Source organism: Carassius gibelio, chromosome A2, assembly GCF_023724105.1.
Source record: "Carassius gibelio isolate Cgi1373 ecotype wild population from Czech Republic chromosome A2, carGib1.2-hapl.c, whole genome shotgun sequence".
In the NCBI taxonomy this organism is placed as follows: Eukaryota; Metazoa; Chordata; class Actinopteri; order Cypriniformes; family Cyprinidae; genus Carassius; species Carassius gibelio.
In genome coordinates this window covers 6,692,356-6,717,127 of record NC_068372.1, presented here as the reverse complement: position 1 = coordinate 6,717,127, position 24,772 = coordinate 6,692,356, and the positions used below count along the sequence as shown (strand labels likewise).

Genomic DNA, 24,772 nt, shown 5'->3' with positions numbered 1-24,772 from the left:
CCATTGATTCTAACTGACTAAGGCAAACACTCTTATATCATGTGCGCTAATGCATGTGGTGATTTTTAATAAATGTTATTTATTTTTAATTCCGCTCTACTCTATAAATCTAAAGACTAGAATTGTGTTGGTCCATGACCTGTTCTCTGACATTGAGAGCGTTCATTCATCCACATCACACCAAAGTGCTGAAGACTTGGCTCATGAATATTAATCAGGCACGTTATTGGGCGCTTCAAGAGGGTTACTAAGCAACGTCACTTAACGTTATTAATATTAATGGTTACGCTTTTATTTAGCAAGAATACAGAAAGAAACTACACACGGATAATGCATATATATATATATATATATATATATATATATATATATATATACGCCGAACATCTTTATGCTTTTAAACAAACCAACCTACCAACATCCAAAAATCTTCGGTTGCGTCGTCGCTCGTCACACGCACGCGCACCGTGATCTCTGTCAGCTGACTTCCTGTCTGAGGGAGGGACTGCTGCGGCTAGCGTCCCGCTAATCCTTCAGATCCCGAAAAACACCAAGGAGAGGAAACGGTACATTCCGCGCCGATCCGTGCGGACACTAAGTAGGTATGGGCACGTTTCTAAAATAAGATTACGCGAGGACAGGAAAGTGTTTGAATTTCGACCGGGAAAGACGGTTTCCATCATCGAAATAAATAATCATCGCCACAGTTCTCGAGAAAAGCGACAGAGCAGTTTACGCGCTTGATGACTATTAATGACTCTTCGTCTGTTTGAATAATTAATTTCAGTTAAAAGAGGACGGAACCGAGGCTAGCGATTTAAAAACCCGCTCGTTTAATGAACAGATGTCTTTCAGATGTCAGACATCTAATTATGCGATTAAACCACACTGGACGAACACTTCCTGTTCAATGAGTGAATACTGACATCATTCGCCGTTAATCTGCATTTTAAAAACTTACATTTACGTAAAAACGCATTTTTGACGACATCACGACGTTTTGTAGTTGAAGACCATTCAATTTGTCCTGTCTAGCCGTGCACTAACACATATAACGTTACTCTTTTTAGGTTCAAAATATTATGTGATTTTAATATGCGTAAATACATTTATTTTGTAGCCAGTTAGAGTTTTTTTTTGTCTCCTAAACTGCATTGTATGGTTTGTCACAGAAGCAAGGTCAAACTGTTGAGAGTTTATCTAGTCTCACTTGTAGGGCCGAATGCCTCTCAAATCTTATCAGGGTCCTTCAGGGCTCCTATCAGCCAGTGAGGGTCATGTTCATTCATTGTCCTGTGAGTTACAGGAGGAGGTCCCACCATGGAATGTGAGGTCTGAGGGGCAGCCACCATGATCGGAGGACTGTTCATCTACAACCATAAAGGGGAGGTGCTCATCTCCCGCGTCTACCGTGATGATATTGGGTGAGTGAGTTCATCAGTGCTCTTAAAACTGCTTCTGATCTCAAGGACTAGATAGACTATGTGAGTTGATGTCAGTTAATCTTGGGACGGGATGGTAAGTGGCAACAAAACACACAACAACCACCACTGAAAACTCCTCAGAACACCTTAAGCCAAGTTCACACTAGGCATGTGATTAGATCAGATTTTCATTAAATTGCTAATGCATTTATCATGGTATATGGTAGGGCTGTGCTAAAAATCAAATGTGATTTTCATGCACATCTCATCAGTAAAGATGCTCCTGTAATTAGAAATATATCTCCAGCACGTGCGTTTAGATCATGGTTGCCAGGTTTTCACAACAAATCCTGCTCGGTTGCTTCTCAAAACTAGTCCAAAACCTCAAAACTAGTTTTATTCCCCAATAAAAATTGCTTTCCGGCGTTAAAATTTAAGTTTTATGGCATGGTTGCCTTGGTAAAATTCGCATTTTAGGGGCTAAATATCACGTTATTGGTATTGTCGCTTCGACCCGCAGACATGAAAAACCACCACAGACTTGGCAACACTGGTTGGCATTTACTTCACAGAGCCGTAATTCACTGACAATCTACACAAAATCGATTTTAAAATCGGTGGTGATTCTTCGTCGATTTTGAAAGCGATTTTGTTTTAGTTGTCGGTTGACTACGGCTCTGTGTAGTAACTGCCGCTCCACCTGAACCAGTGTTGCCAAGTCTGTGGTTGTTTTTCATGTCCGCGGTTCAAAGCAACCCCAATACCAATAACGTGATCTTTATCCTCTAAAATGTGAATTTTACCAAGACAACCATGCCCCCCCCAAAAAAAAAAACCGTATAATCTTTACCCCGGGAAGCAATTTTTTATCTGGGAACCTCTTGGAATCGCGATTAGTTTTGAGAAGCAACAGGGAAGGATTTGTTGTGAAAACCTGGCAATCTGAACACACGTGCTGGAGATATACTTCTGATTAAAGGAGCGTCTTTACTGATGGGATGTGCATGAAAATCGTGTTCAATTTTTTGCACAGCCCTAGTATATGGTATTATCATGATGTTGAAAATTCTTTGCAAAAAAGTGTTGTCGTCATAAAGTATAACAGCTTTGATGACGTTTTTTCTTGTAACAAAAATAAACTGAACGTTTAAATACAATAAAGCAATACACACAAGAAAAAATGTATAGCGTAAATTCTCACAGATTAAAGTGCAAAATATTTATAAAGACCAATATGTAACATTTTTACAATAAGTATGGATTTAACGATACACTCGACTCATGATTCAATTCACAATTTATTTTTTACAAAATTAGATTTGAGACAAATTCTAAATTAAACATGTCCTTTTTTTGCTTGGACAAAATGCTGGACGTTTCTTTGTGAAATTGAAATATAACACTATATTAATATACCTTTGTTGTTGGTTTTGGATTGCTTATAGTCACTTTGGGTAACTGTCTGCTAAATGACTATTTAAATATAATGTAAATGTAAATAACAAAACTAAATTGAAATTTTAAGCCCCAAATCAAATAAATAACACCCATAATAGGTATCTCTTCATCTAACAAAATAAGGCTTTGTGCTCTTTCCATTTAAAATTAGAAGCAACCACTTCATTTCAGTTATAATCCAAACAAAGATGTTGCATACATTTAATGTGAGCTGTTTTTAATCTAAATTGGATTGTATAATTTCGAAATTTAAAGCAAAACGGATTGGTTTGACTTCAGTTTTGTGAAACTATACATAATGATCTAAACGGCAGACGAACTGAACGAGATGCAGTTTCACTCTCTGCCAGCAGGTGGCGCTTAAAGCGTTTCCTTGGTTACCGCTGTAAACAAACCAGCGCTGCACTTATGAATTTTAATGTGCATTATACAGAGGCAAGAAAAATAACATCTAAACTTTTCTAAAGACATTAAGTTCCCCTCAGACATATATCCATATGAATTCCTACTGTTAATTGAATCACGATTTGTTTAGCATCTCAACCGATTTAAATTGTCAAATATTTTAATTGATTTTCAACCGGATCATTGTAAATCGTTACATCCCTATCAATAAGATCTCATTAGTTAATCTTAGCTAATGCACTAACATTAAAAGTGAGCAATAACTACATTTACTACAGACGTTATTAATCTTTGTAAAAAAATAAATAAATACAACTGTTCATGTGAGTATTTTATGAAATATTGTAATTAACGAAGACTAATGAATGTTTAAAATAATTTTACATTGGCAGTTTAACTAATGAATGAACTAATGGAGCCTTAATGTAAAGTGGCTGAACAATAAAGAAAAAACATTTTCAAACAATATCTACTTTTGTTGTTGTCCAGATTAAAATGTAAAATAGTTTGAAGATGGATAGCATAAATATTAAATCGTCTAAGGTATTTAAGTATTTGGCGCTGTGATGCACACCAAATTTGAATGTCTGTTTAAATAATTTAAAAAAATTTCAGAAAGTAGTGCTTCGCAGCTGCTTTGTTTACAGGCTTTCTGGGGTAACGGATGTATTTCTACTGTTCAGCGCCATCTGCTGTCAGAGAGTGACTGTGCTTTCATTCAGTGCATCAAGCCTGATTTATACTTGATGTGTCAAAAAATTTGCTTGGGTGCATGTGGGAAAAATGGCACCATTGTGGTGTTTGCGGAAGTACAAATTATCTGCCAGCAGGAGGAGCGGAAATATACCGGTTTCCCCAGTAAAGGCTTTAACCAAATAAATGCTGCTCACAAAGCATTAGGCATTACAGGAAAGACGACATTAAAATGACATCGAAGCTTTTCTGAAGACAGGCGGTTCTTTTCAAAGATACATAAGTATAAAAACCACCGCGGTGCATTTTAATTTTTGAAACGTGAAGCGCTCATTTTATTCAACATTACATTCATAACTCAATGTATAGGAAACACTGGACACTGCTATAAGTCAAATAGCCATAGTGATAAAAAAAATAAAATAATTCACACACATTACACAGCCTGCTGCTCTTAACTGCTTAAGAGTGCGCAGGTCACGAGCGATGACATATAATCAGTATTTCAGAAGTTTCATCTGAATTGAATGTTTCTACTTTCACATGCAAATGACTTTTTGCACTTACTAAAATTATAATTTTCCGGCTTCAGTTTTAGTAGGATAAAACATAATTTTAAATGAAATTGGCTGTTGCCTGCCTATAGACGGTTTCAACGTCAACAACATAAACAAACGTTACTGCGCATGCGCACTTTTGTGGCCCTAACTTAACTTCCGGCCAAGTCCCTCTAGAGTAGATATTTTTTTGATAACAAACAATATGTTTGCTGCGTAAATCAGGTGAACTTAATGAAAATGCAAATTATTTCCGAGCAGGAGATGCATAAAGCGCGAGAAATAGATGTTTCCACAGTAACAGCTGTAAACAAAGCAGAGCTACGCTCACAAACGCTGCGTTATCTGGCATTTAACATGCAAGTCTTCCTTCAGTGCCTCGTTTTGATATTTAAACATATAAATGTAAGGAATTATTATTAATTAACGTGTAGTACGTAACATTACTCATGTTTATTCAACGAAGCCTTTTTGAAAATCGATCAGTTTTAAAATCGTGGCGAGTCTCCAAAAATAAATAAATGTATGGGGGAAACATCCCACAGCACAACCACCTCAGCCCAACTTCAGTGTACTCATCACCTTGACTTTAACTGCATTTGTAGAAGGCACCGCAGCCAGACCGATATACACAACACAGACCGGAAGTTAACTTAGGGCCAGGCGCGTGCCCCCGATGAAAAAGTCTATAAAGCTGCCTAATCTGCAGCATAATCGGCCAATGGCGATTAATTTAAAAAATGACAAAGATCGGTCAATCTTTAATCACATTACCGAATATCAGCCCTTGTCTAATTCACACTACAGGATTTTAAGCGTGATTTGCAAGTCAAAGAGCTTGCTGACAGGTCTGGCTGTGATCAGGGGAAAATCAGTAAGTGGTCAGCACACAGCAATCTTTATGTGTGAGCTAATCAATGACGCATCAAATAGGCTCGTTGATGCCTGGTCAACACCAAACCAATATCTAGCATGCTAAATATCTGGAGCGGTCGGCTGGCTCGACATCCTGTGGTGTCAGGTGTTGCGATGAGCTACAGCCAATGAGGGAGCAAGGCACAGCAGAAAGACAGTAGCAGCAACATAGCTTTAAGAAAAATTTGGACGCAAGAAATGGAGCATAATTTTTCAGAACATATCATTTGAGTGTGCGCAATTTCTAAATCGCTTTATAGCACGATTTTCTGTGGCCCCGGCCTCCCGCAGTATGTTATCTGAACCAATCAGGATGCAGCGCACCTAAGTGCATAGCGAGAACAGAGCAGACTGGGCATATGCCTAACTCCAGGTTCACACACTCTGTGATGCACAGCCTTTTTTTTGAGCCCATGTCAATGGAACAGAATGTTCACACTGCAAGCAGTATAAAGATGAGAACAGAAAAGGTTATAAATAGAAAGGTGCGAAAATATTTAATATCTTGCGCGTGAGCACAGAGAGAGTTGTGGGTGCACAGGACACAGGTTGAGCGAGAGGAGACGCGTTGTAAGGCAGCATATGTCTGAGCCTTATATGATCTGATTGTGCATCTGGTTTTGTTAACAGAGCAAAGGGCATCTGCGTGCGAGTCAGTGATGCGCGGGTTGTTTTGTTTCATAGAAAACTCTTTTTAAAAGATTTTCGTTTGGTATAAATTGTATCTTAATTTTGATCATTGTTTTATCAATCAGTTGCCCGTATTTAATAAATAAGAAGCAAATATATAGCCTAGCAGACAGTGTAATAAGGTGCCGGCACGATCACTTGCATTGCATGTGAACTAAACTCAGTGTGTGCCTCACAGATTTTAGAAATATAGGCTATATATTACAGAAAGCTTGAAATGTCTTTTTAAAACGAAAATATTCAAATCAAAATAAATGGGCTACTCTCTGATTGTGTAATCGCTCTTGACAAAATTATAATATATTAAGTTTTTTTTTTTTTTTTGCCTAGTTAGTTTTGCTTACGTTCCTATGGCCCAATGACACTACGATGAGCATTTACTGCTTTTTAAAAATGCGGGTCAGGAAGCGGGTCGGGTACAATATTTTATTTATTTTTTTGTGGTCCGAGTTGACCAAACATCGGTCGGGTGCGGGTTATTAATACATTGACCCGCGCATCACTGGTGCGAGTGGATAGATTCGCGCTCGTGCATTATTTTAATGTGCTTTCGCGTTACAATAATGTGCTCTCGTCGCTGCTTCTGAACCGCGTATAACTTACTGTATACGCACTGCAGATTGAGTACGTGACCCTTGGGCAATAAATATATATTGGGCAAAACATTTAACATCTGAGGCACCACTACAGTGAGCTCTATGACCAATGCATGGCAAAAAAAAAATCAAATTTTGTTAGACATCTTTCCTTAGTGATTATTTTGACTTATGTCTGTTCTAGAGACATTTGATAAAGCTCTCATTGGTTTTCTTTTGGATATGTTTAAAATTTATACTGAATGCATTTATGACTGTAAAGCATGTCTGTGTGTGTCAAAATCGTGATTAAAATCGAAATCGCAAAATTGATAAAAAAATCGTGATAGGTTTTTTTGTCCATATTACACAGCCCTAGTGTGAACTTGGTTTTAGTGACCACAGAGCATCATCTTACCAATGCAACTACCCACTGACTTTGGCACTGGCAACCTCTAAATGTATTTATTTTTGCTATTAGAAATATTAAAAAACATTTTGCTCAAATAGACTGACCTTATTGTTAATGTGCAAGCTCAGCAGGGTTTAAATACCATTAGGGTTATTCTGTTAGGGAAGAGGAAATGTGACAGGATGTTAGAAAGCAGGAAGCATTGCTGCATTCCATTACTTCAATAAACTAAATTTCATTTTTTGTAACCATAAATGGAGAGGTATTGTGTTTTTTTCCCCTCCATAATTCCGCAGATCAATTTTTTGTTCTCATAAAGATTTCATTGGTGTGTTTCCAGTACTGTTGTCCATTAAACCAATGTTTGTCTTTCTCCTTTTTTCCTTTCATTATTCCCTCATGCTCTTTGTCCATTGTACTGTTTCTCCATGTTCATTGTGGCTATTGTAGCACTAGGTAAGCGATCCCACTACAACCAATGACCCAAAAGCATGTTTTTAGACCCCAATGACCAACCAACTAATCACTTTGACGCATGTCACCAGTCACCCCCAATCTAGGGTTGGGCAATATAGCCAAAATATATCTGTGTGATTAGCCTTTTAATAATACAGCTACATTTTTTGGTATTTGTATATTTTTTGCAATACGGGCAAAGAACAAACAGCAAAAACATTAAAATACAGCCTTTATTCCTCTCTCTCTCTCTCTCTCTCTCTCTCTCTCTCTCTCTATATATATATATATATATATATATATATATATATATATATATATATATGTAAGGGCTGGATCATTAATCGAAAAGTAATCAAAACCGAAAATCAGAACCTCTAACAGACTTAATTTTCCCATGTCGGTGATTTCATTTTTTTAATCCTGTTAATATCCCTTAAAAGCATACTACCGCGTGTGTAGCCACATGACTCTGCTCTCCAATCAGTGGCAGAAAAGCAAAACACGGAGGTGAACGCCGGTTCAACAGTTCATTTGATCTTTATTTATCTCTTACACCGAGCAATAATCTATAAGAAATGTTACGAACATAGATAAAATAACTGCTGATAGTGAGCAATGATGTCAGATCGCGCTTTCAATAGGAAAAAATATCCCGTCTTTACTAGTCGATCTCAACCGTCTGGCTGAGGCCAGTCTAAAAAGACACTCAGGACAGTTGACAGAATGCTGCTATGCTGTATCATTTTCACGTGTTATTAAGCCTTGCCACCTGCCAATTTTACCATTCAAAAAACTTTAAAGCATTCAAACGCAAGATGCATAAAAGCTGAACTGAGCAGCTGGTTGGTTACTCGCGCTGGGCTCTGTGCGCATGCGGAGAGAGAGCAGTGTCTCACAGACGGTAACCCTGAACTGAGCTCTCCTTTGTGGAATTGCTATTACTATTGGTTCAACTGTAGGTTTAATTTTAACAGTGCTATTTTACATTTAATTATTCAGTTTCTGTACCTGGACACTTACAAACTTGAAAAAACTTAAACACTGTGTAAATAGCACAAACAAATAAACAGAACGAACATACAAATTAAACGCTTTCAAACAGGGCCCACTGGTACAACCTGAACCGGGGCCCTGCTAACCCCAGCTATGGCCCTGCTTACAGTACAAACCTTAATAATAACCCATAATATAGTCCCAAGTCAATATCTGCCTAGGAAATCGCCTAGTGTTAATCTGGATCGCTATTTGTACTCGTTGTGAATACGCAGGCCACAAGAAGTAATTAGGTGGGTTTTTTTTATTTTTTTGATCACTTTTACTCAGGCCATGCTAGCTGGCAACAAAGGATTCCATTCATTGTGCTAAGCTAAGCTAACGCCGACCCATTCAAACTAAAACAATGCATGCATATATATATATATATATATATATATATATATATAAACATACAGTTGAAACCAGATATTTACATACACTTCAGAAAAAAACACTAAAACTTTTAATTCTTTACTGTCATACATTAAATCAGAGTAAACTATTTCTGTTTTTGATCAATAAATATTAACATATTTTTGCATTTGTTAAATGTCAGAATCGAGTGAGGGAGAATTTTTATGTATTTTTTTTTTTTATCACTTTTTATATCATCAAAGTCAGAAGTATAAATACACTTCCTTAGTATTTGGTAGAATTGCCCCGAAACTGTTTCACTTGGGCCAAATGTTTTGGGTATCCTTCTGCAATCTTTCTACAATAGTTTGCTGGAATTTTGGCCCACTCCTCTTGACAGAACGGGTGCAACTGGGGTTAGGTTTGTAGGCCTTCTTGCTTGCACTTGCCTTTTCGGTGGCGCCCACAAATTTTATATGGGATTGAGATCAGGGCTTTGTGATGGCCACTTCAATACCTTGACTTTGTTGTCCTTAAGCCACTTTGTAACATATTTGGAGGTATGCTCGGGGTCATTGTCCATTTGGAAGACCCATTTGTGCCCAAGCTGATGTCTTCAGATGTTGCTTCAATATATCCACAAAATTTTATTTTCTCATGATGCTGTCTATTTTGTGAAGTGCACCAGTCCCTTCTGCAGCAAAGTATCCCCGCAACATTATACTACCACCCCCATACTTCACGGTGTGTGGCCAAATATACCGTTTATCATTATGGCCGAACAGTTAAATTTTTGTTTCGTCAGACCACAAGACATGTCTCCAGAAATTAAAGGAACACTCCACCGTTTTTTGAAATAGGGCTTATTCACATTATTTCCTACATTTAGATAGGTGGGCAAATTAATTTGTGTCAGTGCATGCATTGTTTTAGTTTGACTGGGTCGGCGTTAGCTTAGCTTAGCACAATGAATGGAATCCTTTGTTGCCAGCTAGCATGGCCTGAGTAAAAGTGATAAAAAAAATAAAAAAAACCCACCTAATTACTTCTTGTGGACTGCGTATTCACAACGAGTACAAATAGCGATCCAGATTAACACTAGGCGATTTCCTAGGCAGATATTGACTTGGGACTATATTATTGGGAAGCACAGGCGAAGCACTGCTGCTTAGGCGAAGCACTGCTACTTCGGCGCAGAGATATCACGCAACACATGAAATCCCACGACTTCCGTCAACACACCGGCGTGAATAGTAGCTGCCTGGCTATTTTCCTTACAGTACACGAATGGCGATGAACATGGCTGATTTTGAGAGAGACGAAGAGGGTGACTTCTCAGACAGCCAAGAACCAGAACCATACCTATTTGAACCAGAGTTTACAGAAGACGAGCTGCGTGCTTTGGAAATAGAACGACAGTAGGAGACTGCGGTCAAGCCAGCCGCACTTCAGAAAAACACCGTCAAGCCAGCCGCGAGTGAAATTTATATGCGCGTGTATTAGTTGCGATCGCTCAACAGCCTGAGGACGTGAGGATGAGAGCCAACATGAACTGGTGGTGTGAATGTGGGGGAATATGCCAATCTATGCCGACGGAAATAGAGTGTCTTTGCTGTAGAGAGTGGGACATGTTTTTGCCATTGATGACCAGGCTCAACACGTCAGATCAAGATGAGCGTGCCCGAAGTTGTGTCACATCTACAGAGGATTTCACGGCGCTGATACATTCTGCAGTACTCGATTTTTTTTTTCCGGTGTTACAAAGTGAACTGGAAAAAACGCCCCACGCCGAATGGACCAAATGGACAGCTGTCCACAGAGTAAGTGATTATTTTAATCATGACGCATGTATAGATCGACCCATATTATACCTGTATTCACATAGAGTTGATGTTTTCATGTGTTGCGTGATTCTCTGCGCCGAAGTAGCAGTGCTTTCTTCTGTGCTTCCCCATAATATAGTCCCAAGTCAATATCTGCCTAGGAAATCGCCTAGTGTTAATCTGGATCGCTATTTGTACTCGTTGTGAATACGCAGGCCACAAGAAGTAATTAGGTGGGTTTTTTTTATTTTTTTGATCACTTTTACTCAGGCCATGCTAGCTGGCAACAAAGGATTCCATTCATTGTGCTAAGCTAAGCTAACGCCGACCCATTCAAACTAAAACAATGCATGCACTGACACAAAAATGCATTTGCCCACCTATCTAAATGTAGGAAATAATGTGAATAAGCCCTATTTCAAAAAACGGTGGAGTGTTCCTTTAAGATTTTTTTCCCCATGTGCAGTTGCAAACTGTAGTCTGGCTTTTTTATGGTTGTTTTGAAGTAATGGTTTTCTCCTCCCAGAGTAACCTTTCAGATCATGGTGGTACAGGACTCGTTTTACTGTGGATAATGACACGGTCTTACCAGTTTCAGCAATTATCTTTACAAGGTCTTTTGGTGTTGTCGTGGGGTTGATTCACACAGTTCGCACCAAAAAAGTTTCCTTTCTGGGACTCAGAATCCATCTCCTTCCTGACTGGTATGATGGTTGTACATTCCCATGTTTTTTATACTTGCGTATTATTGTCTGAACAGATGAACGTGGGACCTTCAGGCATCTGGAAATTGCACCTAAGGTTGAGCCACACTTGTGGAGGTCCACAATTCTTTTCCTGATGTCTTGGTTGATTTCTCTTGATTTTCCCATGATGTCAAAGAGAGAGGCTCTGTGTTTAAGGTGTGCCTTTATATGCATCCACAGGTACGCCACCAATTAACTCAAATGGAATCAATTAACCTATCAGAAGGTTCTTAAGCTCAGAATGGTATCATCTGGAGTTTTCTTTTTGTTTAAAGACACATTAAACTTAGTGTATGTATACTTCTGACTTTGATGAAAGTGATAAAAAAATACATTAAAGTTCTCCCTCGCTCAATTCTGACATTTAACAAATGCAAGAAAATATGTTTATATTTATTGATCTAAAACAGAAAACATTTACTCTGATTTAATGTATGACAGTAAAGAAATAAGTTTTTGTGTTTTTTTTTCTTAAGTGTATGTAAATATCTGGTTTCAACTGTACATACATACGTACACACATACATACACACACACACATACAAGACATCCCATTTTTTTGGTATACATATCAAATTAAATATTTAATTAAATATTAAAAATAATTATTCATATAGTGTAACAGATATATTAATGTAATCATTAAACAATCTGCTTCTTATTTATTAATGTCTAAAATAATATATACTTAATTTTAAATTATTAAAAACTTTTAGCTAACAAATCGTAAAATCTAGTGGATTGAAGGATGCTGGCAAACATTTATACAACCGATTTAAGAATAGAATCTTATTTTTACCTGATTTGTTTCAAACTTCATCAGAACACTGTCAAAACATGACTGATGCAAAACTTTTTTTTTGGGGGGGGGCACTTAATATGCTCAGAATTTCATTAAACTTGACACACACATCAGCATTGATGAGAGGTAGACACTGGCAAAAGCTCATACATGCAATTCACACCAAACTTTGTCAACATGATGCCATGATTGGAAAATATTTTAGTTATCTTCAACAGTGTTACCATGCCAGTTTGTTAAAAAAAAATCATAAAGGTAATTTTTTTTCTATATCTTTAAAGTGCATTATCCAAACTCCAAAACTTTTTTTTACATATGGAGAACAAGTCATTCTTATGAAGCATGCTTAAAACTCTCAGGGGCCAACAACAAAAACATTTCAGCTGACAGATTAAGGTTGTTATACTAAGTTTGTCCTCTAGATTTTGTGTAAATGTGAATTTAATATTCACATAGATAATGCAGAAAACAAAACTACAAAAGAAATGATAACCGTGGTTCTAAACACTTTTGACTGGACTCACCATGTGCATGGACCCAAACACAAAGGTGGACACACTCTAGACTTAATCATCAGTAGGGGTCTAAACATTTCATCCATTGTTATTAAGGACATAGCACTATCTGAACACTTCTGTATTTTCTTTGATATTTTGATGTCTGCTACCACTGAATCTAGATCTGTCTCTGTCAGAAGGAGATGCATTAACAAGAACACAAGTGTACTATTTATGGAGGCTTTATCTTTAAAGGGGGGGTGAAATGCTATTTCATGCATACTGAGTTTTTTACACTGTTAAAGAGTTGGATTCCCATGCTAAACATGGACAAAGTTTCAAAAATTAAGTTGTACGTTTGAAGGAGTATTTTTGTTCCCAAAATACTCCTTCCGGTTTGTCACAAGTTTCGGAAAGTTTTTTTCGAGTATGGCTCTGTGTGACGTTAGATGGAGCGGAATTTCCTTATATGGGTCCTAAGGCACTTCTGCCGGAAGAGCGCGCTCCCGTATAGCAGAGCACTGAGAGCACAACAGACTTCACTGATCAGAGCGAGAGCGTCGCGAAAAGTCACAAAAGAAGTGTGTTTTTAGTTGCCAGGGCAAGACAACCCTGCACAGATTACCAAAAAAAAACAGCATTAAGGGACCAGTAGATGGAGTTTATTTTTACAGAGCATCAACGGAGTTGTGCAGGTGTTTTTGTTTGTTCCCTGCATTTCGAAGATGCTTGTTCACAAGGCCCAGTTTGACGACGGATTTGCGTATCGTTTATTTCTTAAGGATGATGCAATCCCAAGGAAAAAGGGTCACGATCGTGTGTTGGAACCGCAGGCGGTGAGTAAAACTGCTTCAACTTCCTCTGCCTCCTTGTTAGTGCGTCCCCTCCCATGCCAGAGACCCGGGTTCGAGCCCCGCTTGGAGCGAGTTGTTGCTGCTGCTGCTTTCGTTCAGTTTCAGCCTCTGGATCTGATTCTGGATCCTAAATAAACGGCTGAATCTGACTGTAAGCCATGGTTTGTTTTGGATGATGGTTTTTTCCTCACGGTAATGTCACAGCTTACAAACGCTCTCAACGCAAAAGCCTATTCGCGCTCGTGATTCTTTAGCTCCGCCCACACGTCATGCCTCCAGCCGGTCGTGTTTTTCCGGGAAAAACGTTACAGACTATCTTTCTCTTATGAATATAATAAAAATAAAGACTTTTTGGATTTATGAAGGATGCAGTACTACTCTATATGTACTCAAGATTAACAGGATATTAAATGAAAACGAGCATTTCACCCCCCCTTTAACACCAAGCATTTATGCAGACTCTGTTGATATTCTCCTTGATTCCTTCAACTCAAAAGTTAAGAATGTTATTGATGATATTGCTCCAATAATAGTCAGTAATACATTATATTTGCATAAATTGTGACTGGCAAAATATCGGTGCTGGTATTGCTAGATCTCAGTGCTGCGTTTGACACTGTCAATCATAACATACTACTAGGGAGACTGGAAAACTGGGTCGGGCTTTCTGGGATGGTACTCAAATGGTTCAGGTCATACTTAGAAGGGAGAGGCTATTATGTGAGTATAGGAGAGCATAAGTCTAAGTGTACGTCCATGACATGCGAAGTCCCACAAGGCTCAATTCTTGCACCACTCTTGTTTAGCCTGTATATGCTCCCACTAAGTCAAATAATGAGAAAGAACCAAATTGACTATCACAGCTATGCTGATGATACCCAAATATACCTGGCCTTATCTCCAAATGACTACAGCCCAATTGACTCCCTCTGCCGATGCATTGATGAAATTAATAGTTGGATGTGCCAGAACGGTCTTCAGTTAAACAAGGAAAAAACTGAAGTCATTGCATTTGGAAACAAAGATGAACATACCTTGACCCTAGGGGTCAAACAACTAAAAATCAAGTCAGGAATCTTGGTGTGATTCTGGAGACAGACCTTAGTTTCAGTACTCATGTCAAAGCAGTAACTAAATCAGCATACTATCATTTAAAAAACATTGCAAGAATTAGATATTTTGTTTCCAGCCAAGACTTGGAGAAACTTGTTCATGCCTTTATCACCAGCAGGGTGGACTACTGTAATGGGCTTCTCACCGGCCTTCCCAAAAAGACCATTAGACAGCTGCAGCTCATCCAGAACGCTGCTGCCAGGATTCTGACTAGAACCAGAAAATCAAAGCATATCACACCAGTCCTCAGGTCCTTACACTGGCTTCCATTTACATTTAGGATAGAGTCAGTTAGAAATACCAAGGGTTCACACAATACAAGTGGGAGTCCTCCTTTAGTTACTATGCCGCCCGCAGTTGGAATCAGCTTCCAGAAGAGATCAGATGTGCTAAAACACTAGTCACATTTAAATCTAGACTTAAAACTCATCTGTTTAGCTGTGCATTTATTGAATGAGCACTGTGCAATGTCCGAACTGATTGCACTATATATTTTTTATTTTATGTAAAATCATTTTCTAACTGTTTTAAATTCATTTTAAACAAGTACATTTTTTAATAATTTTAAAAGTTTTAAAATTGCTTGTTTTATTCTTATTTTTCATTATTATTTTACTTTCTTTTATGTAAAGCACTTTGAATTACCATTGTGTACCATTGTGTGCTATATAAACTTGCCTTGCCTAGATGGAGGACAAGAAATCTTTTAAAGAGCTAGTAAGATGAAAATTCTAAACTTCCTATCACTGTTTATAAGTCCTGTACATTAGGTTTAAATCCATCCAAGGTTAAAAAACACTGTCATTTTGTCAAAATATAATTTTAAAATTACCTCCATTCTCAGAGATCCCCAAACGGTTCGCGCGAAGCTGTTCAAAAGATTCAGTTTCCTTAAACCCCACCTTTCGGTAGCATACTGTGTTCTGATTGGTCAACTGACATAGTCAGGTTTGATTGGTTGTTCCGCACAAACCCCCACGGTAAACTATGCGTTAGCATCTGTTTGGGGTGAATTATGTCTTATTCCTCTCATCGCGAAGCAAACGGTAAAATAAAAAACTTGAACAGTCTCGCTGCTTTTTCTTCTGTATGGGTGTATTCAATCCGCGCGCTTCAGTTTGAATCTGAATAGCGCGTTCAACGCGGGGGTGTGGTCACATTAGATATAACAAAGGGAGACATGAAAAACAGACAGCGTTGTTTTCATATGGATTACTTTATCACAGAATATCTGTTTTCGGCAGCACTTATTTAGTTTTAAAGTAGACATGTCAAGCTTTCTATAGATATCTCTCTCATGTCTCTTCGTTGAGTATTCACGGAGTTACACTTCATTTTAATGACGTGTTTGTACATGACGATCAGCGCAGACAGGCTGCAGACAGCACACATACTGATAAGATGCTCGGGAGAAAACAAACACATAACTTCATAATCATAATTCGAGTTGTGATTCAGAGATGCTCGTTGGTCTAAATAAAGTTGGTAATGAAGCCTCTTTTATGGCCAAACGCTTTGAAAATCCCGCTGTACTCACCGAGATTAGAAAAGCAGTCATCAGTGAAATGTTGTGAACACAACAAAAGGGATTTGTTGTACTGCTCTGGTATTGTGGTAAAAATGATTTTTAGCCATTGGTTCTTCTGATTTTCATTCTTTGGCAGTGAAAGTAAAACAAACTTGCCTTTACAATTAAAAACGCACTGTCTCCTCGACATGATGCTATCACACCAACCAGAGCGTCTGTGTGTGTGTGTGTGTGTGTGGGGGGGGGGGGGGTAATCTCCCAACACGGTAGGCGGAGATTATTATGCAAAGTGTTCCTAGTGACGTACATAGAGATGGGCAAAAGATCTGAAATCTATAATGACTCGTTTCAGAGATTCAGAGTCGACTCCTTACTTTAGAAGCCAATAACTTTATAAATCGTGTACTTTTTAGTTTAATTACTTTGCACATTGTTTGCACAGATGGACAGCTACATCATACACTGTAATACAGGTAATTTTTGATTTCCCATCTGTGTGGCTCTTTAAGCCTGATCCCTTTCTGCTCAGTTCAGTTAGTTAGAAGGACAAACAAATACATAGAATTAGTTAATATGTACTGTATTGGCAATAGGTTAATATTATTTCACAAATCCTTATTGATCATTAAACTTTTTGGTAACACTTTACAATAACATTTGTTAACATTAGTTAATGCCTTAGCTAACAGAGCTAGCAATGAACAATATATTTTTACATTTTTTATTATTTTTTAATGTTAGTTATTAAAAATGTTAGTTAATTCACAGTACATTTACCAATTTTAACAGATACAACTTTAAATGTTCTTTTGTAAAAATGTAAAACTTTAAAGTTTTATTTATTGATCTCTATATGTCTGTTTCACACTCTTGATGTTATGGTGTAACCATTTCATTGCTGTGGTTTGGGCCTGTCATCACTGCTTGCAGCTATATTTATTTTATACATTTTTTTTTTTTTAGAAAAAATTTAATTAAACTGGACAGATTCTAATCTATAAACCAAACAAAATAAATTAAAGCTGCATTATTATTATTATTTCTATTTATTTTCTTTATTTATGCTTGAAAGCCCCTTGACAGAGAGAGAGAGATGGATGGATGTATATATAGATATAATATTATTGTTGAGTGTCTGTCAGCTCAGTTTTTGCAGTGTGTTCTGCATTAGTTGGGCACTACTTGGACCCCATTCGCTACCTTTTATCCCATTGAGCGTGTTGAATCGGTGTTGGGCAGTCAGTGACGAATCATTCTGGCTGACTGTTCAGCTTAGCGAAGTGGTGCACGAGAAGAAAAGCAAAACAAATGACATGTCAAGAGGACACACACAGAAGGCTGTTCTAATTTTGGGCTCATCTTACCTGAGCATTCAAATCTATTCAAATCCTGTCCTCATGCAGTTGCCAAACGTATGAGCTAGTTGGCCATTGGCTGTAGTCTTCACAGTTTGTTAAAGGGCAACTGTTTAGCCCAGAAGCAGGAGATGCAAGAATACAACACAGTCAGCTTTCATCGCCTCTAGTTCTTTATTGTCGGTTTGGTGTGTCAGTCTTTTAACCATTGTTACCAAAAAATAACATGCATACACTTCCACATACAGTTTTAAGTTAAGGCCCTCAAATCGGCCACAGAGGAACTAGTTTGTATAAATAAATTAAAGTGCCTCTATTATGGATTTTTGAAAAAGACCTTTCCTGCAGTTTGTAACGCAGCTCTAAGTGAATGAAAACATCTTGCTAAGTTATAAATCTGAAAGTGCACGGTGTATAAAGTTATTGTCTCTAGAGGATTCCCCGGTAACACTGTAAACAAAGCAGCACTGCGCTCACAAACGCTGCTTTATCAGTCGTTACACGCATGATGAAATGAAAATGAGACCAATCCAACCAATCACCGCAGATTAGCGACACGCAAAGAAGGGGTTTGAAAAAATGAATCGTTAAACTAATCGTTTGGGAGTCGTTGAGCAAATAAGGTAAAAATAAATGCATATTATAAGACAATGAAAGTGTTTTTGACCTTGCATGCATGTCAAACTGTTGTTGGGGCTCCCAAAACTGAAATATTAACATTTCATTACCCATAATAGGGGCACTTTAAACCTCAACAATACTGATATTCTCAAACAATATTCTCAGGATTTGAGACACTGGGGCTGGTTGTGTTGCTTTCATAATGGGCACAAAATGGTCCTAGCAACATGGTTTTTAGAAAATGTAGGAAAAATAGAACACTGCAAGAATAAACACTTTTTTTGTTAGATTTGCATCATCTTTAGCATTTTGAATGTATTGTAACTATTCATATTGCCCAGCTCTACTGCAAGCATGTGTCACCTGACATACTTCAGTCAATCAAATATTGTGAAGATATGCAAGTACATCAGCACCAGACTGAAGTGACCATGAAGCCCTTTCCCTTTTGATTGCACTCAGGCATGAGATGACACACTTTTAGTGAGTTTTGTGTATCTTGTGTATGCACCTTTTTTGAATGAAATGTTTGCCTTAAAACTTTCTTTAATAAACTTGTCCTTGATGATTATTGGCTCGCAGTTGCAGCAGATTAACCTGGATGGAGTAAGAATATCTGTCAAAAAATATTTGAAAAGAACAACATTTATTGGACTCTCTTTGAATAAATCATAAGAAGTTGTCTTGTTTAAGACAGGCAAGAGCTCTTTTGTCTAAAGGAGCTTGTCATCTTGAGCTTCATGAAGGTTTGGATCAGCAGGGAACGTCCGCAGACAGAAGGAATGTTTCTTCCAGGGTTTACTGTCAGATGGTGACCATGTGCTCACTCTTCCTGCCCAACTCTATTATTTCTACCTTGACCTGATGTTCTTCTCCTCCACAGACGCAATGCAGTGGATGCGTTCCGCGTGAACGTGATCCACGCCCGTCAGCAGGTGCGCTCCCCCGTCACCAACATCGCCCGCACCAGCTTCTTCCACATCAAACGCTCCAACATCTGGCTGGCTGCTGTCACCAAGCAGAATGTCAACGCCGCTATGGTGTTCGAGTTCCTCTACAAGATGTGTGACGTCATGACGGCTTACTTTGGGAAGATCAGCGAGGAGAATATCAAGAACAACTTTGTGCTGATCTACGAGCTGCTGGATGGTAAGACTGCCGACACTGTTCTCCTTCAGTTGTGTGTGTGCCTGTGTTAGCTGCATTACCTCAACAGAACTCACCCTCCTCTAAATGGCATGCTTTCCTGGCAGTCATGCGCTGTTAGTAGCAAGGTGCGTCTTAAACCGTGAGCTGGCACGGAAACCTCGTCTAACAGCTGAGAAAATAAATGGTTGCCTAAACATTTGAAACAAAAGTCTGCTTAAAACTGTCCTTGATGTGTCGAGTGTCTCATTCCAGAATAATGAATCATTTATTTCTTTGTGTGTGGTTGCAGAGATCCTGGACTTTGGATACCCACAGAACTCAGAGACCGGAGCACTGAAGACTTTTATCACCCAGCAGGGCATCAAGGGCCAGGTAAAAAAAAGACATTTCCTTTTTACATATTTTCCAAAAAAAAAAAAATTGTAACACTTAATTTGTATTGTATTATTGTAGTATTATGTTAGCACCGGCTGAGTATGCAAAAAAAAAAAAAAAATAGACTACTTCTAATAAAATAATTATCATTTCTATTTTTAAACACTAATGTGACACCAGAGTTACTCTGGGGACATCCTAAAATTCAGGCCAGTAGTTTAGATACTTTCTTCTCCAATATTTTCAGTGTCCCTAACACACACACAAACAAATAACATTTGAAATTATAAATTAAATATATATAAAAAAAATTTTTAAATGAACATTTAAATATTGTATGTAAATTTAGAAAATTATATTTGTTACACATTTTCATCAAAAAATGAACATTTAAACATTTTGCTATATATAATATAATATGATATATAAAAGTGTTTTTCTTTTCCACACATAAATAATTTATCAATACATTTTTACATTTCTAAAATGAACATTTAAATATTTAAAAAATAATAATTCACACACAAGTTTTCTTTACAAATAAATTTTGCTGACAAGATTAGAAAGTTGACAGCCTGAATTTTTGCAATCAAAAATTACAGAAAGCTTTGGGTCTGTATTTTTCTTTTCTTTTTTTTTCAGTTTTTCTTTCTTTCCTATTTTAAACAGTTGTTTATTTATTTGTTTAGCTCTGCCCATCTTGTCTGTGCAGATTCTAATATAAAACATTTGTCTTTTTTCCCTCGTTTTTCTGGCCATCTCCGACTGCAGCATCAGGTATGTGTAATACTGTAATACTAGTGTTCCCAAAATATCTGGACATTTCTACCACCCTTCAAAGTAGTCTATGACCTTCCTAAATCTTCGGTGGTCCATCATTGTCCTCAGACTAAGGAGGAGCAGTCTCAGATCACCAGCCAGGTGACGGGGCAAATCGGCTGGCGTCGTGAAGGCATCAAGTACCGCCGCAACGAGCTCTTCCTGGATGTGCTGGAGAGCGTCAACCTGCTGATGTCTCCACAGGGTGAAGACCTCGTGCTGATCGTGTGCCTGACTCTAGTTATTAGAGGCAGACCATTCACATGCTGCTGTGTGTCATCCCGACAGGTCAGGTCCTGAGCGCTCACGTCTCCGGTCGGGTGGTGATGAAGAGCTATCTGAGTGGGATGCCTGAATGCAAGTTTGGCATGAATGACAAAATCGTCATTGACAAACAGGGGAAAGGAGGAACCACTGACGATCCCGGGAAAAGGTTTCAGAGAGCCTCATGCACTAGTGCTGAGTTTTTGCCTGTCTGTCTCCTCTCTTATTTGCTTTGAACACTCTGTTTGTCTGTTTGTCTGGATTCTGTTTCTAGATCCAGAATTGAAAAGAAATGTTTGATTGTAAAGCGTGTGGTTTATTTTGAGTTTTGAAGCTGTCTGTTTTTGTTGCGTCTCTTTTTCTCTGTGCTTCCACAGTGAGTTAGGGGGAAGGTATTGTATTTTGATATTTCTGTGTTTTATGTTTTATGTCAGTTGTGATGTTAAACTCTACAGTACAACATATGAGTGTCTTTTATTACTAGATTCATGTAGCTATTTATATATTATTTGATTGACCAATATTAGCATTTTTAAAACTATTGTATCATAAATTCCAATTCCATCTCACTACTCTTTTTCAATGCCAGATTACAGAAGAATATTAATATACTTAATTGTTTTCACAACTGATTTTGCTTGAAATCTTCAATGAATGATTTCATTCAAAAATGTTTTTTAAACAACATTTAAAGCATTGTACACTACCATTCAAAGGTTTGAAATCAAGGCTGCTCTTATTTGATACATATAATAATAGCGTTAATATTGTAAAATATTATAACAATGTAAAATAACTTTTCTATTGTAATATATTTTAAGATGTCATTAATTGCTGTGATCAAAGCTGTATTTTCAGCATCATTCCTCCAGTCTTCAGTGTCACATGATCTTCAGAAATCATTCTGATTTGCTGCTCAACAAACAGTTATGTTGTTTGTTATTTTTGTGGAAACAAACAGCATTTAATTAAAATATTATAAATGTCTTTACGGTCACTTTCGATAAATTGAATGCATCCTTGCTGAATAAAAGTATTAATTTATTGACTCAAACTTTTGAATCGTAGCGTAGGTTTCATCTGTAAATGAGATTGATCACTGCATCCCTAGTTTTTTAGAAGTGTGACATTTTCGCAGTGATTTTACTTAATTTGATTTGATTTCTGATATTGTATATTGTTGTTGATCATGTCATTTTGTAAGTACCCTTTATTCTAGTATTTGCTAATTTTGCCAAATATCTGTTGGATTCAAATATCAGACTGTCCTCATCTTCGTTTCTCTATGATTTCTACCAGTGGGAAACAGTCCATAGCTATCGACGACTGCACTTTCCATCAGTGTGTGCGTCTCAGCAAGTTCGACTCGGAGCGCAGCATCAGTTTCATCCCTCCTGACGGGGAATATGAGCTCATGAGGTCAGTTCAGCATCCGTCTGTCTTCACACTCCAGTCTGACTCTGTCTTCACTCATTTTTAATCTGTGTGTGCAGGTATCGCACCACTAAGGACATAATCCTGCCCTTCCGGGTCATTCCACTGGTTCGAGAGGTCGGTCGCACAAAGCTGGAGGTCAAAGTTGTCATCAAATCTAATTTCAAGCCCTCACTCCTGGCACAGAAAATAGAGGTCAGTTAAAAGAGAATATATAGACTTTACATTTTCACGTGCAGTTTGTTTGTCAGATGATCTAAGAGCTGAATGTTTTGAACAGGTGCGTATTCCTACGCCTCTGAACACTAGTGGAGTGCAGGTGATCTGTATGAAAGGAAAAGCCAAATACAAGGCCAGTGAGAATGCCATCGTGTGGAAGTAAGTGGGATCATGGCATTCCTCTGTGTTTGGTGCTTGTGTGTGTATATACTCTTCACCCTGTCGGTCTTTCTGCTCAGGATCAAACGCATGGCAGGAATGAAGGAGTCTCAGATCAGTGCTGAGATCGAGCTGCTGCCCACTAATGATAAGAAGAAGTGGGCCCGTCCTCCCATTTCCATGAACTTTGAGGTCAGTGTTTTTGACCAGGCACACATTGTTAAATGCCAAAAACTCTTTATGTAATGTTTTACATAAAGAGTTAGTTCACCTAAAAATAAAAATTAGCCTATAAATTACTCCCCCTTGAGTCATCCTAGGTGTATATGACTTTCTTCTTTCAGACGAATCCAGTCGGAGTTATATAAAAAATTGTCTTTGATCTTTCAAGCGGTTTAATGGCACTCAGTGGGGGTTGCAGTGCATCAGTCCAAAAGAAGTTAAATAAAAAGCATTTGTAAAAATATAAATGATCAGAAAACTATTACAAACATGTGCTTTTTTTTCCTCAATAAATTGACTGTCAAGAGTTGAAAGAAATGATATTTTAATATTTATTTTTAACCTAAAATAAATTTGGATATGAAGTTTGGATACATTTGATTTGTCAACCTTGATTTGTGTGATTTTAATTTTAGCAGTAAATATAAATATTTGCTAAGAAATCAACTAAAATTATCTATTCACCTAATCTTATTTCTTTAATAAGCTAACAGATGGATGTTGATTTTTATTATCAGTTACGTTTTAAGGGGAGATTTAGATAACGTTAGATAAAACGAATTATCTTTTCATATATTTATTAGTGCTGTCAAACGATTAATCGTGATTAATTGTATCCAAAATAAAGTTTGTGTTTACGTGTGTGTGTGTATAAACTGTGTACATTATGTATAATATACACACACATACAGTATATATTTTGAAGACATTTGCATATTTATATTTTATATTATATATAAATAATTTCATATATGAACATAACAGATTTTTCTTAAATATATAAATGTTTGTATTTATACATGCATAATAAAGTACACACACATTACATAAGCAAAAACTTTTATTTTGGATGCAATTAATAGCGATTAATCGTTTGACAGCACTCATATATTATTATTGTCTATTTTATGTAAAATAATAGTTTTTCTGACCCGTCCAGTTGTCAAGAATCAGTACCCTTTTGTTCTTGGCACACATTTCTGATGTATTTCCTCTGACTCAGGTTCCGTTTGCTCCCTCGGGGCTGAAGGTGCGTTACCTGAAGGTGTTCGAATCTAAACTCAACTACAGTGACCACGATGTGATTAAATGGGTGCGATACATCGGACGCAGCGGAATCTACGAGACGCGATGCTAATGAGCCGCTGAGCAGAGGGACCAGCTCTTACTCTCCTATAAATATATGATGTTTCCCTCCTTCCTTCTCCTCAAGATTTCTGGATTAATTAAAAAGGCTACTTACAAAAATATGCAAAATGTGAAATGTAGTTAATTGTATGTGTTTGTACGAGTGTTGTAATGAACAGATCCAGTGGAGGGCAGTGGGTAGTGCAGTGTGTGTCGTCAGTCAGTTAAACCCCAGCTTCCTGTTCACTGTAGTCAGTCTTACGGGGATCACTGTCCAGTTTGTCGTTGGCTATTCTCCCATATGTCATACTCTCAGTATCTTCTTGCTATCTCTGTGACCGTTTAGTTCAATATAAATATATAATGGGAAAAAAAACATTGTGTTGGAGTGTATTTGTCTTTTGAAGACTCCTTTTTCTTCAGTTAACATATCACATGTCCAGTGTTGGGTACTGACTATTAAATGTCATCTGGATTATGTAATCCGATATTATATTTCAAAATTATTGTAAGCAGACTACTTTTTTAATGATTGCAAATTATTTACACAATAGCAATAAGTTATATTGATTCTCCCTGATTTAATTTGTTTTCATCTTTTACATTTCCCCTCTACAATAGACAACTGCTTATATATTCAGAAAGTCTTCATTCATGCAAAGACCTGTCACTAGTCAGGTGGCTATT

General features: G+C 37.5%; 1 protein-coding gene across 1 annotated transcript; it reads left to right on the top strand.

The window, feature by feature from the left end:
- Positions 1–435: 435 nt before the first annotated feature.
- Positions 436–24,588, top strand: LOC128025322 (AP-2 complex subunit mu-A). The gene is made up of 13 exons (XM_052611565.1): positions 436–602; positions 1,307–1,424; positions 19,200–19,465; positions 19,755–19,837; positions 20,612–20,617; positions 20,729–20,864; positions 20,948–21,092; positions 21,301–21,315; positions 22,223–22,342; positions 22,417–22,552; positions 22,638–22,735; positions 22,816–22,927; positions 23,961–24,588. Exons 2-13 carry the CDS (start codon positions 1,351–1,353, stop codon positions 24,093–24,095), a joined length of 1,326 nt encoding a protein of 441 aa, XP_052467525.1. The 5' UTR covers positions 436–602; positions 1,307–1,350; the 3' UTR covers positions 24,096–24,588.
- Positions 24,589–24,772: the final 184 nt, after the last annotated feature.